This window comes from Dendrobates tinctorius, unplaced genomic scaffold, assembly GCF_039654945.1.
Source record: "Dendrobates tinctorius isolate UK_male_01 unplaced genomic scaffold, ASM3965494v1 ptg000047l, whole genome shotgun sequence".
Taxonomy (NCBI): Eukaryota; Metazoa; Chordata; class Amphibia; order Anura; family Dendrobatidae; genus Dendrobates; species Dendrobates tinctorius.
Genome location: NW_027361715.1, coordinates 2,332,802 through 2,349,321, shown reverse-complemented (window position 1 = coordinate 2,349,321; position 16,520 = coordinate 2,332,802). Strand labels below are relative to the sequence as shown.

At 41.5% G+C, this 16,520-nt stretch overlaps 1 protein-coding gene across 3 annotated transcripts in view; it reads left to right on the top strand.

Moving 5' to 3' along the window:
- Positions 1-16,032, top strand: part of LOC141089688 (uncharacterized) — a 51,374-nt gene extending 35,342 nt beyond the window's left edge. For 2 of the 3 annotated variants that reach the window (XM_073576161.1, XM_073576163.1), the window contains exons 6-13: positions 1,684-1,810; positions 7,747-7,946; positions 8,450-8,638; positions 10,009-10,284; positions 12,072-12,257; positions 13,358-13,555; positions 14,274-14,411; positions 15,669-16,032. In XM_073576161.1, coding sequence (XP_073432262.1) covers positions 1,684-1,810; positions 7,747-7,946; positions 8,450-8,638; positions 10,009-10,284; positions 12,072-12,257; positions 13,358-13,555; positions 14,274-14,411; positions 15,669-15,730 — 1,376 coding nt within the window. In that variant the 3' untranslated portion in view covers positions 15,731-16,032. The remainder of the gene's footprint in view (positions 1-1,683; positions 1,811-7,746; positions 7,947-8,449; positions 8,639-10,008; positions 10,285-12,071; positions 12,258-13,357; positions 13,556-14,273; positions 14,412-15,668) is intronic. The other variant, XM_073576162.1, reaches the window with a different exon arrangement.
- Positions 16,033-16,520: the final 488 nt, after the last annotated feature.

Genomic DNA, 16,520 nt, shown 5'->3' with positions numbered 1-16,520 from the left:
CAGTAGATACACGCACCCCTCTGCTGCACACACTGTACGCACGCCTCTGCTGCACCCACAGTAGATACACGCACCCCTCTGCTATACACACTGTACGCACCCCTCTGCTGCGCACACGGTAGATACACGCACCCCTCTGCTGCGCACACGGTAGATACACGCACCCCTCTGCTGCGCACACGGTAGATACACGCACCCCTCTGCTGCGCACACGGTAGATACAAGCACGACTCTGCTGCTCACACAGTAGATACAAGCACGCGTCTGCTGCGCACACAGTAGATACACGCACCCCTCTGCTGCACACACTGTACGCACGCCTCTGCTGCACCCACAGTAGATACACGCACCCCTCTGCTATACACACTGTACGCACCCCTCTGCTGCGCACACGGTAGATACACGCACCCCTCTGCTGCCCACACGGTAGATACACGCACCCCTCTGCTGCCCACACGGTAGATACACGCACCCCTCTGCTGCGCACACGGTAGATACACGCACCCCTCTGCTGCGCACACGGTAGATACACGCACCCCTCTGCTGCGCACACGGTAGATACACGCACCCCTCTGCTGCGCACACGGTAGATACACGCACCCCTCTGCTGCGCACACGGTAGATACACGCACCCCTCTGCTGCGCACACGGTAGATACACGCACCCCTCTGCTGCGCGCACGGTAGATACACGCACCCCTCTGCTGCGCGCACGGTAGATACACGCACCCCTCTGCTGCGCGCACGGCAGATACACGCACCCCTCTGCTGCGCGCACGGCAGATACACGCACCCCTCTGCTGCGCGCACGGCAGATACACGCACCCCTCTGCTGCGCGCACACCAGATACACGCACCCCTCTGCTGCGCACACGGCAGATACACGCACCCCTCTGCTGCGCACACGGCAGATACACGCACCCCTCTGCTGCGCACAACGGTAGATACACGCACCCCTCTGCTGCGCACACGGCAGATACACGCACCCCTCTGCTGCGCACACGGCAGATACACGCACCCCTCTGCTGCGCACACGGCAGATACACGCACCCCTCTGCTGCGCACACGGCAGATACACGCACCCCTCTGCTGCGCACAACGGCAGATACACGCACCCCTCTGCTGCGCACAACGGTAGATACACGCACCCCTCTGCTGCGCACAACGGTAGATACACGCACTCCTCTGCAGCGCACAGTATATACAAGCACGCCTCTGCTGCGCACACAGCAGATACACGCACGCCTCTGCTGCACCCACAGTAGATACACGCACCCATCTGCTGCACACACTGTACGCACGCCTCTGCTGCACCCACTGTACGTACGCGCAACAGTACAATATGCACATATGATGAACTCAAACTCAGTAATTTAGCACTGATGTAAAATCTTGTTATTCCCCAACCTTTTTGAATTGCTTTTTGATTAATTATTAAGTTACGGATTGTGACATGATGGATCCTCCAGCTAATTGTGGCCCTTGATCTTGTATGATCAATATATTTTAGGATTTTATCATGCATCTCCTTTGCCATGGTTTCCAATTCTGTATTGAGTCAGGTCAGTGGCAAATGACGGCACTGGTGACGAGCTATATGGGGCCTATTATGTGTGGTACTGTCTGGCTGCATGTTCAAACATTGGCAAAAAATTGCACTAATTCAAACTTTTTTTTAACATAGACAAGCAGTACAACTCTGACGATCGCAGAGAGAAGCTTTATCTGAAGTTTTATCAGCAGATACAAGATGAATACCACAAGGAGAGACCTTCAGACTGTGTGATTGTTGCGATCAGCAAGGATCAGATGTAAGTGTATAAGAGTATAGCATGTACGTAGGCCAGGCTGCCCCTCCCAGGGGCATGTAATGTTGCGGCGAGCTGCTTTGCTAGGGAATATTAGATGTGTATTAGAAGATGGATAGTCTTCATTTTGCTGCTCTCTAAGGTAAGCTTTTTCCCTCTGTATTAAAGACTCATTTTTCTCACGTTAAATATGATATACTACAACAGTATTAACAGCTGTCAATCTTTTATTAAGGTGTCATTTTTTAATTTTTATTTAATTACTTTGGCTGTACAGTTAGTTTGCAATCTAAAACCGCAAAGAGAGGTATACCACAAAGGGATCACCTAACAAAATTTTATGAAAACATTAAAGAAAGCTTAAAATAACGGTGAAAAAAATACCCACAAACGAGTCTACAATAAAGCTGAGGTCCGCTCTTTTAGGCTTTTTAAATGTCTTTATTATATTGTTTCTTATTTATTACTGTTAGGTGATTCCCTTTGTGGTATACATTTTTCTCTTTGCGGTTTCAGTGTTGCTTTGGTATGCGTAGGTTGACCCCCTAGTCCTTTTCGTTTTTGATTTTCTTGGTTTGCAATGTAGTTACAAAAAGTATTAAACTAGGGATCAAATTAATTACTGGGAAATATTATGCTGGAGAGAAAAAAATGCAAGTGTTGCATATGGCTGATCCAAGAGTAGATGCATCTGTTTAGGAAAGGTGGGATAAAAAAACAAAAAATTGTTAGCCATATATGATCAGTTATTTACTCCGTCATATTTGCATCTCATGGCGTTCAACACATTTCACTTTAAACTTGACAAACTGCATGTTCCCGCGATATTGTCCACAGCACAGACCTAAAACCGTCTATTAAACGGTAACGTGAAAATGTATCGTCTAAACAGCAGAAAAACAATGGTCAATTATTGCACAAAAAACACCAAAGCTTTTATCACCAGCGGCCTTATATGCATCAAATTGTCACTTTCATAACTCATTGTGGTTTTTTTTTTTTTTACCTTATATTTTAACTATTTTCATTTATCTCCAAGATTCGTTATATTCGCACTCGATTCCGCGTTCTTCTTGCGCAATATAGAAACTGCGCAGCACACAGGGATGTAATCCTTCACACATGAGCTATAGTAACACTTGGGTAGGAGAAATGGCCAAGAGAATGCTGTTTGTCAGAACCGCAGAATTTTCAGAATGCAAAAAATGAAATTATTTTTTCTTTTTACGTCATCATTTTATGAGCCCTTTCCTTGAATCAAAGCTGTATGGAACTAGATGGGCCTTATTCCCCCTAAAATACCATATTATTGCAACTAGAAGACAAACTTTTATCAGCAATACATCTGTAGTTTTTTTTGGAGGATGGATGGGGAGTGTGGACTAGCTGCTACTCTTGCTCTCCCCTTGTGATGAGCGAACGTGCTGGGATAAGGTGTTTTTATCTGAGCATGCTCGTGTGCTAAGTGTGTCTTCAGCGTGCTCAAATAATACAAATAATATGTTGGAGTCCCCGCGGCTGCATGTCTCGCAGGGATTTCCTAACAAACAGGCAATCCCTGTCTAACAGCTGGGAGACATGCAGCCACGGGGACTCGAACATATTATTCTAGCATACCAAAGTCACTTGGTTAGCACCCGAGCATGCTCAGATAACACCTTATCTGAGCACATTCGCTCCTCACTACTCTCCCCAGTTATCTTCTTAAGTGGGGGTCTTTCTGCAGTCATCCTCTGCCTATTGGCCTGTATGCTCTTGCTTTCTGCTTCAAAAGTCACTCGGCTGCTGCATGCCCAAAGCATTTAACAGTCCAGGCTTATGCTTCCAGCAGGACAGGAGGAGATCACCCTCATTTAAGCATGACTGGAGGCTTTAAAGGAAATGTGTTTTAAATCAGGTTTTTATGTTAAATGTTCTCTTCTAGACTCCCATGCATTTGTTTTGGGAAATTTTTATGCACATTAGCGGCAATAGATTGACTCAGACCCCATGTTTTGTGTTAAGGCATCTATGAGCATGTGTAAAGGAAGGGGAGCAGGGTCAGCTGTGACATCACGTGTTGTGCTTGGTGGATCCTGTGTTATCAGCTAGGTATACAGTGACATGTAAAAGTTTGAACATCTTTGGTCAAAATTACTGTTATTGTGAACAGTTAAGCAAGTTGAAGATGAGATGATCTCTAAAAAGTTAAAGATGACATTAAAGATTTTGTATTTTAGGCAAAAAAAAAAAAATAATATAGTCACTTTTTACATTTTAAAAGTTACTAAAAGGAAAATGGGCTGATGCAAAAGTTTAAGCACTCGAAGATTTGTGTCCTCATAACTTTGACCAAGATTAGCCTGTTAGGCAAGTCAGGAGAAGGCTATAAGAAGATGGCCCTTTCCTCAGTTCAAAATGTAATTAAGAAATGGCAGATAACAGGAACAGTGGAGGTCAGGATAAGGTCTGGAAGACCAAGCAAAATTTCAGTGAGAACTGCTAGCAGGATTGCTAGAAAGGCGTATCGGAGCCCCCGCTTGACTGCAAAAGACCTTTAGGAAGATTTATCTGACTCTGGAGTTGTGATATATTGTTCTACTGTTCAGAGACATCTACACAAATATGGCCTACATCGAATAGTCATCAGAAGAAAACCTCTCCTGCGTCCTCACTGTAACATTCAGCATCGGAAGTATGCATAAGGATATCTAAACAAGCCTGATGCATTTTGGAAACAAGTCCTGTAGACCGATGAGGTTAGAATAGAACTCTTTGGCCACAATGATCAAAGGTATTTGTGGGGATAAAAGGGCACAGAATTTCAGAAAAAGAACTTCTCACCAATCCTTAAGCATAGGGGTGGATAAATCATGCTTTGTGGTTGTGTTGCAGCCAATGGCACGGGGAACATTTCACGGGTAGAAGGAAGAATGAATTCGATGAAGTTTCAACAAATTCTTGATGCAAACATAACACCATCTGTAAAAAAGCTGAAGTTGAAACGAGGATGGTTTCTTTAAATGGATAACGATCCTAAACACACTTCAAAATCCACAATAGACGACCTGAAAAGGCGCAAGCTGAGAATGGCCCTCACAGTCCCCTGATCTGAACATCATTGAAAATGTGTGGCTAGACCTTAAAATAGCAGAGGATGGAAGACGACCCAAGAATCTCACAGAACTGGAGGAATTTTCCAAGGAAGATGGATGAAAATCCCTCAAACAAGAACTGATAGACTCTTGCCTGGCTACAAAAAGCGTTTACAAGCTGGGATGCTTGCAAAAGGGGGTACTACTAGGTAGTAACCATAAACCTATACAAAAAAAGGTCCTCAAATAAATTCATTTAAAAATATTTTTTATTGAACCATGTCAAAATATTTTTAAAAAGGGACAATGACACACAAGAAAAAAAACAATGCACACATTGAGCAGGAAGACAAGTGCTTTAGATAAATCAATGGGATTTAAATTATAATAATAAAAGGGCTAGAACAAATCCTACAGGACAAAACTGGGGTATAATCATCTGCAGACTTTAAGATGGATAAATATCCAGTCCAAGTAAGATGACATTCAAAAACATCACAACAAAAAGTCTACTATGAAACGATTTCTCTGCATACCATAGCCAGAGACTGAATAGAAATGTTAGCGCTGAATAGCAATTGAATAAGGGCTACAAGGTGCAAATTTGGTTACCCCTTCTGAGGAAGATACCAAAACGCGCGTCAAGGGTTACATTGCAGCGGTCCGGACTCTGGGTAACTATATGCACCTTGTAGCCCATTGATTTATCTAAAGCACTTTAAGGATTTTATCAAACTCTTATTGTAGGGCAGAACTTGTCTTCCTGCTCAATGTGTGCATTGTTTTTTTTCTTGTGTCATCCCTTTTTAAAAATATTTTGACGATGTACAATACAAAATAAAATTGTGGTACCGTGTTAGCCAGAAAAATAGATGTAAATACTTATGCCCCCCCAAAAAAAAATTGAGAAAAGTATTCAAGGTGTGATACCTTTATTGGCTAACCAGAGAAATTATATTTGCAAGCAAGCTTTCAGGGCTCAAAAGGCCCCTTCATCAGGCTAGATTACAAGTGAATTACTGAGAAAAGATGGCAACATTTAAATAGGAATTACAACAGGACATGAGATGATGCTAGCTATAGAGAGGCCAAGGAAATCAAATTAAGGTTTTTGTTACACATGCAGATGAGGACCAAGTGTTCTATTAGAGATCTGAAGACCTTCTTGTGGAGGTGTGAACTGTGTCCATGTAATGAGTCATGAACCCAGGTGTCAAATTCAGTCCTATTGTTAGAGATTGGAACATATTTATAAATTTAAACTCCCAAATCTTCCTTTCTCTGTCACTATTAAAATGACCTTTCAATATTAGGACTTTTAGATCTGCCAAGCTGTGTCCAGGTACATCCTCCAATGTCGTGTACATGATACAGTGTACAAGGTGCAATGCAGGGACATACATCAGGGAAACTAAGCAAAAACTACAAACAAGGAAGAATCTGCATAGACATACGATAAAAAATGAGCTGGACACACCTGTAGGGATACACTTCTCTAGACCTGGACACAGCTTGGCAGATCTAAAAGTCCTAATATTGAAAGGTCATTTTAATAGTGACAGAGAAAGGGAAATTTGGGAGTTTAAATTTATAAATATGTTCCAATCTCTAACAATAGGACTGAATTTGACACCTGGGTTCATGACTCATTACATGAACACAGTTCACACCTCCACAAGAAGGTCTTCAGATCTCTAATAGAACACTTGGTCCTCATCTGCATGTGTAACAAAAACCTTAATTTGATTTCCTTGGCCTGTCTATAGCTAGCATCATCTCATGTCCTGTTGTAATTCCTATTTAAATGTTGCCATCTTTTCTCAGTAATTCACTTGTAATTTAGCCTGATGAAGGGGCCTTTTGAGCCCTGAAAGCTTGCAAATATAATTTCTCTGGTTAGCCAATAAAGGTATCACACCTTGAATACTTTTCTCAATTTGTGGGGGGGACATAAGTATTTACATCTAAAAATATTTTGATATGGTTCAATAAAAATTATTTTTAAATGAATTTATTTGAGGACCTTTATTTGTATAGGTTTTTTCAGTCTTCACGGTCCTCCGTGTTGAACATTTTGTAGCTCCTTTAGGTACTAACCATGCGGGGGGGGGGGGGCAAATCTTTTGCAAAGGCCCATTTTCCTTTTTGTAATTGTTAGAATGTTAAAGATGAAAATATTTAGTTTTGTCTAAAATACAAAGGAAATGTGTCCTGTTTAACTTGATCACTTTTAGAGATAATTTCATCTTCAACCTGCTTAACTGCTCACAAAAACAGTAATTTTGACCAGGGGTGCCCAAACTTTTACATGCCACTGTAGAAGAGTTACCTGTTATTGTAATCCTGCCTCTGTTTTGACGAGACCTTTCCCTGTGAGAGTCTCATCAGACTTTAGACCCAGCTGATGCCGAGGCCACTAAGATGGGATGCTGTTGTAGTTAGGTAAGCTTGTACTGCAACCGAATGGAAGTAGTCGTATTGTCTGGCCTCCATTTACAGGTAACTCACTCTGACTGTTACCTAATGACTAGATGGGGAGTGGTGATTATATACATGTGTAAAATATTTAATTTTTTTTTTTTTTTTACAGTTATCAGTGACTTTTCTTTTTCTATTCTCTGTGGGTATTCTAATTTTATAATGTACAAACATGGTTTAAAAAAAAGAAAACAAAACCCTTGAACACGTCACTATAATCCATAGTAATCATGTTGTATATTTAGTATTGCACACCATAAAACTACACGGTACTGACACAACACCTTAGACACTGTCCCTGCTGCTATGACATGACACAACCTGGTCTCGCTGCATAAAACATATCGTCTGTCTTTTGCCAATAACAACCATTTTCTCTTTTTAAAGGGAGTACGCCACTGCCATAGGCCATCGATTACAGGATCATGGCCTTGTGGTGGAGATGATATACTTGACATCAGAGTCTGGTCTCACACGCGCCCTCCAGGAAGTTAAAAACGATGGCTCCCCGTTTTGCATACTAGTTGAACAGTCAAATGTAGCTCTGACCTCTTGCACTGCAATCATTCTTCATGACTCTATCAAAAGTAAGTGTAGCTATACATAAAAAAAAAAAACGCTTCCACACTCCGCAAGACGGTCGTCACACTACTGATCACAGAACAAACCATTGTTAGCCCGTCTAAGGACACGCACACATCAGCATTCCTCGCCTTCAACGCTCCAGCTGTGCTTCTATCAGTACGAATGATATAGGTGGGTTGTGACTTTGCATAAACCAGTATGACGGAAGCAGTCTGGTGCTGGCTGTGTTTCAGGCTAGGGCTACACTATATTTGGGCTTGCAACATTGAAAAAGAAGTTTCTCAACATCACACATGGATAAAATTTCTTGTAATAAACCAACCACACTTGCAAATTACTGATTACAAAAACTTTTCTCCATTCTCAAAATTTGACTGTGCTGGACGATCTCTTACACAACACTCGCAAGTTCATTTGTGTAGACCTCGTAAGCGCTGCTCTGAAGCTGCGTCCGGCCAGATTCTGTTCCCCTGCGTTATTGCATAACATGGTTGTTAAACTCTAGGCTTTGAAGAAGCGGACATCACTGAGAAGGGAAATGGCAGATATGACAGTCACTCCAGCACTAAAACGCATCTCCAGGACAAGCCGCCACCTCTCCTGCCCACTCCTACCCGAAATCCCTACGCAGCACAGCCTAAGCCTTCTCTGCTGGGCATCCGACCTGCAGGCGCTGGGCTACTTCCAACACCAGGTTAGCAGTGTTCCTCATTGCTACCCTTTTATAATGTATTGTTTTCATGAAGACATTTCTGTGACCTCAAAATACGGTACTTTTTAAAGTGATACTATTGACTAATTGTGAACATTTGTCCAATTGGATGCATTATTATAGTTTTAGAGCACCATTGCCTCCATGGTGGTGTACATGAGAAGGGGTTACAGTACATCGAAAGTAGAAGTTACAGTGAAGAAACTACATAGGGTCCATTATCTAATTCTCCATGTATTGTTTATGTGACGTCCTGTCCCTCCACCGCCATACATGGACGTCTGTAACCACTGAGCCAATCACTACTGGACCCCAACAAAGAATAAGTGTTCACACACGAAATACACATTATAGTGAGCCTTCTCCCACTTACATCCGTACCGGAGACTGTTCCCCCTTATATAAATATTCCTTTTCATTTATTTACTAATTAGATTATTCATGGAGATTATGTAAGGATTAACTGCATAAGTATCTTGTGTCTGTTGGCTTGGATCTTGTGCATGTATGTGACTGTTGGCTTGGATCGGGGGACTATAAATTAGCTACAAGCTCCCTTTAGCTATATGATACACAATGGAAGGGAAAGCGTAACTTTTTTTATGTATTTAACTCCTTCCTGACTTAGGACGTAATACTCCATCCTACATTGGGTGCCCATGTATAGTTTGGGCTCAGGAGGTGACAACCCCCCTGACCACCATTCCTCCCCCGTATCCATGAGATGCCGGCTGTGTTACACAGCTAGGATCTAACGTAACAGGAGCGACTAAAGTAAGATCCAATCTCTGCTATTTAACCATTTAAATGCTGCTGAAAACCGCATTTAAATGACGCTATTGCCAGTCCTTCCTGACCCTCAATTTGTATACTTACAGCTGCCTGAGAATACACAGCTGGAGTGTTGAAGACACATACAATGCCATGTCTCCAAATGACCCCCAATATGTAGAATAAAAATAAAATCCCTCCCCCTCCAACCATCAAGCCCAATTGTGGCAAATTGTGAGCACTAACAGCCCTGATACTATTCCCTTTTTTTTTTTTTCACACATTGCTAAAATTACTATAAAATATACAATTGACGCATAATTATATCATATATTAAAAAAGAATAGTGACTATTGCATTCCTTGTTCCCCAGTCTGTATTTGTAGTACTGTCCCCGAGGCTATGATGGATAGTGCGTCTTCACTGGTGCTAAAGTTACCGTGCCACTCCTTAAATACTCCCGCAGACCTTCTACATCTCACATGATTGCGTCAACACGTTACATGATTTTTTTTTTTTAATGCTTTTAATAGATGTGAGCTCTCCTGACTGACACAGCAAGTTATGTCTCTCCTCTGTAGTACACCGTAATATGCCCATGGAGGATGCCCTGGCTCTCATAGTTAAGGCATTTGGGAAAATTTTTGGCGAGCGTGAACAGCAGGAGCGTAATGAGATTTCGCACAAAGCGGCTGATCTGGCGGATGACTACCTGGAGAGGGAACTCTATCAATCTTACAATGTCCCTCTGGACATTAGACACCTTCTCTTCCTCTTAAGCGATGGCAAATATTTATATTCTGAAGAGCTGAGCGCAATCAGCAACTACCTGAAGACCAGGATAACTGAGCTGGAAGGTATACTCAATGTTTGCCATCTTGACCTTCCCTTTCCACATCTACGTGCCCAATCCCCCTCTCCCTCCTGCTCACCCCCCACTGGTACCACCTTTATTCTAGAACTCACTCTCCTACCAAATCACTTGTCAAAGTATGTAACACATCCTGTAATTCGGGAACACTCCTCTCTGATCTGTGGTCTTTGCGCCACCATTTTTCCATGTCTCCTAATTTGGCCTTGTGTTCCTGAGAAATTAGTATGTGCAGTCTAAATGTATTTAATCTGTTTTAGATGCAGAGAAATACAAAACAAGTGTATATATCCTACATATTAATTCAGTCGGCCATGACGCGGGCACATTTTTAGTATATAGTGTTGCAAGTCTTCGAACTAACCATGCCAAAGATCATTCCAAGGGCTCATGCCGACGTCTGTGAAACTGAGCAGAAACCTCAATGCACGGTCTGTCAGCAGATGTCCTTACCCGAACTTGACAGCCTTGTATATGCCTGTGAGGCTCTCGCTCGGCTCATGAGACTTGTTGGCAGTCAGTATATTGTGATCTATGCTTGGACAGAGTTTCACGGACCACTGAATAAGCCCTAGTATTGATCGTTCGGGTCCTAAACACCGTGGTCAGCCCGACACCTGTGGCCTTAATGCAAATACTAAAATGTTCCTGTATTACGGCCATGAGGCTCCGCTTATCATTAAATACTGGCAAATTTAATAATAAAAATCACTAAAATATTAATCGAAGCCGTAATTTTGAATAACAACACTTTACCACTTGCCGTCCAATGCTTAAAATGTACGTCCTGCGTGCCGGTGAGGTGCAGCCACACCGCGCGTTTCCGTCATGATGATTTCACGGCTACTGTTTGGTGCGAGATCAGAGGCGGGAGCAGAACTCTAAAACATGCCACAATTACGCCAACATGTTGATAGTAAAAATGCTTCAAATGAAAACTCTAAAGTCCCAATCTGAACCCAGAAAAGTAATTAAATAAAAAGTTAAGAATTTTTAATAAATGCACCAAAAACACATTTTCCTATACATAATATATATTTTTGCTTTTAAAATACATATAACTTAAAAATCCACATACTTTGTGTTCCCATGTGCATAAACTTTTCAGTAAAACCTCAAAATATATATAAACTTTATATGTTAAATGAAGAAGAATCGCTTATAAACCTATACACATTCCAAAATGGTAGTCGGCGTGTTCTCGATCAGGGTCCTTTTTACCCCATAAATGGCCAAATCCTTAAAGGGTTAAAGTAAATAAAGCTAATATACAGCTTCACGTTACACAATCAATTGCACCTCATCCTCGCGTTAATTAAAAGTAAAATTCACAGATACACGCAGTGTAATTTCAGGAGCCACATCAAACCTTCCCCGACATTTAAAGTGAATCCTGTGGGTTTATCATTGACCAAAAACAAAATAATTTAAAACAAACAAGAAAAAAAAAAAAGTAAGGTAAAAAAACATGCTTAATTCTGTCTCCATGTATTAGTTTATTACAAAATCACAGTGATTTTTTTTTTTCCCTGGACTTCTCTTTATGTGGATGTTAAAATAATAAAAAAAAATCTTTAAATTAAAATTTAGGTGTCAGGTATTTCTTTTTATTAGAGGTATTGTGATTTGCCCTAGCTCATGATTTTGATATATTTCCTAAATATATTTACCGGTCATAGATTACCCTCAATTCTTCCTTTTTGTGATGCGTCATGTCTTTCATGTCGTCCTTGTTTTTTGTTTTCTCTGCTTAACATGGTTGTTAAAATCTAGGCTTTGAAGAAGCGGACACCACTGAGAAGGGAAATGCAACATATGACAGTCACTCCAGCACCAAAACGCTTCTGGAGAAGCCGCCACCTCTCCTGCCCACTCCGGCCCGAAATTCCTACGGGGCACAGCCTAAGCCTTCTCTGCTGGGTGACCGACCTCCAGGCACTGGGCTCCTTCCAACACCAGGTCAGCAGTGTTCATCTCCGCTGTCCTTTATAATGGGGTGGGGGGGAATATAAATCAGCTGGCAATCTCCCTTTAGCTATATGATAGATAATGGAAGGGAAAGAGTAACTTTTTTTTTTTTTAAGGATACAAGCCCTCATATGAGTAAGCTTACAGAGAAATAATAAAGTTATGGCTCTTGGAAGAAAAAAAACTAAAGTACAAAAAGTGGCCGCATTGGGAATGGGTTAACAGATGCACCTTTATGGGGCAGCAGGGTGGAATATCTGTGGGTCACATTGGTCTGCGTCAGATGTTTGCCGTCCTCGGGAGTCACAAGCTTTTCACTTGTGCTCATTTAGTTTATCAATATATGGGGTAACTGTACTTTAAGGTAACTTCTCAGAATAAACTGTCCTGAGTGTTCATGGGGATGCACGGTCTTTTTGCCATCATATGACTTGTATCCTGCAGTTTTTCCCTCCTGATCTATCTCTTAATTTGCAATTGACTTGTTAGAAGACTAGCTGATTTATATCTGCCATGAACGGCACACAGGGATGGATTCCTGCATTTCATGGCTTAAAGAAGCACTCCTCCTCCCATCATCTGCTTGATATATTGCATATATAATATGGTGATTGCTCATCACTACTGTTAATATATTGCAAACATGCTGGGATAAGGTGTTATCCGAGCATTCTCATTTGGTCCCCGAGTGTCGTTGGTGTGCTCGAATAGTATGCCCGAATCCCCTCGGCTGCATGTTTTGCCGCTGTTCGGCAGCCGCAACACGTGCAGAGATTGCCTGTTAGTCACCCCGTCTGTTTCCACATGTGCTCCTACTAATGTGGGAAACGTTCTTGGTTCCTTGTGAGCTGGTCTAGGATTGTCATTTGATGCCCTGTGGTTAGGATGGGCCAGCAGTAAATGATTGGTTAGGCAGTTTGGAGAAAAAATAAATAAATGGAATGGTCCCGTTGCTCATGAGCTTTGTCCCGGACAGCGCTGCTTAAGTGGCTGGTATTGCCGGTCAGCTTTGTGCAGCCGCCTATAATATTAGCTCTATCCTCAGGAGTATTGCTGTCAATCCTATTGACCAGATGAGTGTTTGTGTTTAGTCTTCAAGAAGACGGATCACACAGAAGATGGCATTGGCGCTGTGTACGAAACTAATATACAAGCCGTGGCTGCTTCTGTTGATGCCATGGCCAAGCCGCCTCCGCTCCTCCCTACCCCAGGCAGGACTCCACTCATGTCCATCGTGAAACCATCTCTCCTACGCGACAGACCCTCTGCCGGACTTCTTCCTACTCCAGGTTGGCTTTTTTGTTTTTTCTTTCCAGTTTATTTTGGATCGGTTCAATAGGTATATGCTGGTTGAAGACATTTGTCCGCTGTGATTATCGCCGTCTCTTCTCCATGGGATGGGGTATTTTGTTTTAATTCCTGACTCTCGACTTTCACACAAATGTTTGGGATATATTGAGTGTTCTGCACAATATCTGCCACAATAGCTATTTGGCCACTATTCTATTTTGTGTTTTTGTGGGTGGTTAAGGATATACATCTTTGCACATATAACATTTTCTAGGCCATGAACTATTTTTATTTATTTCTTTGTTTTTCTTATTTTTGGGTATACAGCTTCTTTTTTTTTTTTGTGATTTGGGGGGGATATGAGACATTCTGACGGTCTCTGTAAGTAATCCACATTTGGGGGACTCTCTCCAGTAAGTGTTTGAGTAGGCAAAGAAGGAATACGGGAAATTCTGTAAAGCAATAAGTCAAAGGCATTTTCATGGACTTTGATATTGATGGCGTATAGGTCATCTATTAGATTTGTGGGGGTCTGACACATGGTGCCCTGATTAATCAGCTGTTTTCAGCCATGGCAGTTTATAGAGCCGGAGCGGCGTGGCTCCGTACACTGTGTAGTGGCCAATTTCAGCCCCATACACTTCAATATGATCCGTATAGTCTGATTATGTGGCATCTGTCAGCTAAGCGCAGGGTGTTTTCATCCCTTTGTATTAGGAATGTCTGCACCGCAAGGTAAACCTCCACCTCTCTTGGCAATGCCCCCTAAAAGACCACCGCTTCTTGGTTTTCCACCTCATTCACCAGCAAAACGTCCATTGCTTGGGGACAAACCTGGTCTCCTCCCAACCCCACGTAAGTAAGATTTACTTGTCTCTGTACACTCGTAGTATGCTCCTGTTAACAGAATGTGCCGTAAGTAATTTTTTCCTTGCAGTTCAGCATGAGCTCCAAGGTCCAAAAATATTGAACAGTGGTCACCTTGGCCATCAAATCATTGCCCTGAAATAAGCATTCTAGGTGGCAGTGCTCCTTAGTACAGGCATTGTGAACCTGGCCAAATGGAACTGATTTTTGCAAATAGAGAAAAAAAAAAATCTGAACCGAAACATGATTTCTGGTATTTAACCAGTTCAAGACTGGACAATTTTTCCCTGTTCCTGACCAAGCACATTTTTGTTTTTTATTTTTTGTACAGTGCCGGTTTCATCAGTCCTAAAAAAATAAAAATAAAAAAAAATAATTTGCATATTTGAATACCTTTTGCCCTTTTTTTTTTTTTTTTTTTTTTTTTTTTTCCCTTTGGGCCTTATGCTTCTTTTTATTTTGTTATAATTTTTTTAGCTGATATCGGGTGGAAAATGTAAGGCGGAGAACAGGAAACACTTGTCTATTTTTCATATTTTATTTTTTTACAACAAGAAGGATTCATTGAAAAAATATTTTAATTTGTTTTCTCCTTTCCTTTGAAAATTATTTTTATTTGATGGACATGTTATTTTGACAGGATTGGGGCTAGAGTCAGCAATTCTACTGGCAATGGCTTTTTTTTCTTTCTTTGTTTAATTTATTTTTTAACATTTATTTCACACCTTATGCCATCATCCACCCTTTCACACGAACTTCATAAAATACCTTTTGTGGGGCACATCAGTATTTTAAATAAATTTGTATATGTCTGTTTTCCCCTATAACTGGTGCTGTATATTAGCCCCATTCCTAAAAACTAAAAAGATCACTCATGAATGCTGCCAGAATCTGGTGTCTGGTTATGCATCATGTTTGCAGCAGGTTATAACAGCCAAAAAGGCTAAGCTACGGTATATACTAAAGACAACTTGTCATAAAAGGGTGAATCATTTTGAGACTTGAGACATATTGACATGTTATATTAGTGGTTTTGCGCCCTTTGCATTGTTCTTTAGTACAATGGGGGATGTATAATTTTGGTTCCAGCTGTATGTGGTTATGTGACTTTCATCTGAATGCCAGTAGCGCAGTAGCTTGTAAAGTATTAGAAGGATGGCATTTGTTGTTCTGCTCTTCTCATAACCTTCTCCGGGTATGTGTACCATTCCGATCTGACATGTCCTGTCTCTCCTTTCCTGACAGCGGTATCTGTGAACACCACGTCTCTTCTCTGGCCGACGAAACCCAAACCTTTGCTGAAGTAAAGGCGGAGGATCACTTCCTGCAGCATCTATTGTATACTCAGTTGTCCTTGTAATTCAGTATTAGAGCAGTGCAGCCAAATCGTGGTATCTGTAAAGTCCCTTACATTCCTCATGAATTATTTTTTTCCAATGATGTGATCTATACGGTTCCTCCTTAGATTGTTACCGATTGGGAAGCAGAGAGTCAATATCCAGTGCAATGCCAGCCGTCAAGAGAACTACTTTCGTTTGTATATTTTATCTTCATGAGTTGTTGGTTTTTTTTTGGTTTTTTTTGGAAAAATAAAATTTTTTTGCTTTTACTTAGTTGTATTAAATCTATTTTTGTATCTGAAGTAATCAAGCTTGTGTTCATGTGAAAAAAGAGAAGTTCTCCGATGTCTCAGCCCGGCTTTAGGATTTTCTGCAGATTCTACGCCCTATGCAATGCTTTGTGATACAGTATGGTTAACTCCGAGGATCACATCCGTGGATTCGCTCTGGATTTGCATCCTGATCTGTTAAGGAAATTTTCTCGGCCTATGTAAACATTGCCTTGGTGGGTAAGCAAAAGGAATGGAAGCAAATATATGTACCCTTATTTTTGGGGCATTTTTGGATTTGCTTTAGTGATCCAACCCAGGGTTAGATGTTTGAAAATAGAATAATCCTATTTCTTTCTAATTAAAACTTCCCTTGTGTGCGTTAAGGCCCTTTTACATTTAGCGATGCACCAGCGATCCGACCAGCGATCCGACCCGGTCAGGATCGCTGGTGCATCGCTAAATGATCGCTAGTGAGCTTTCATACA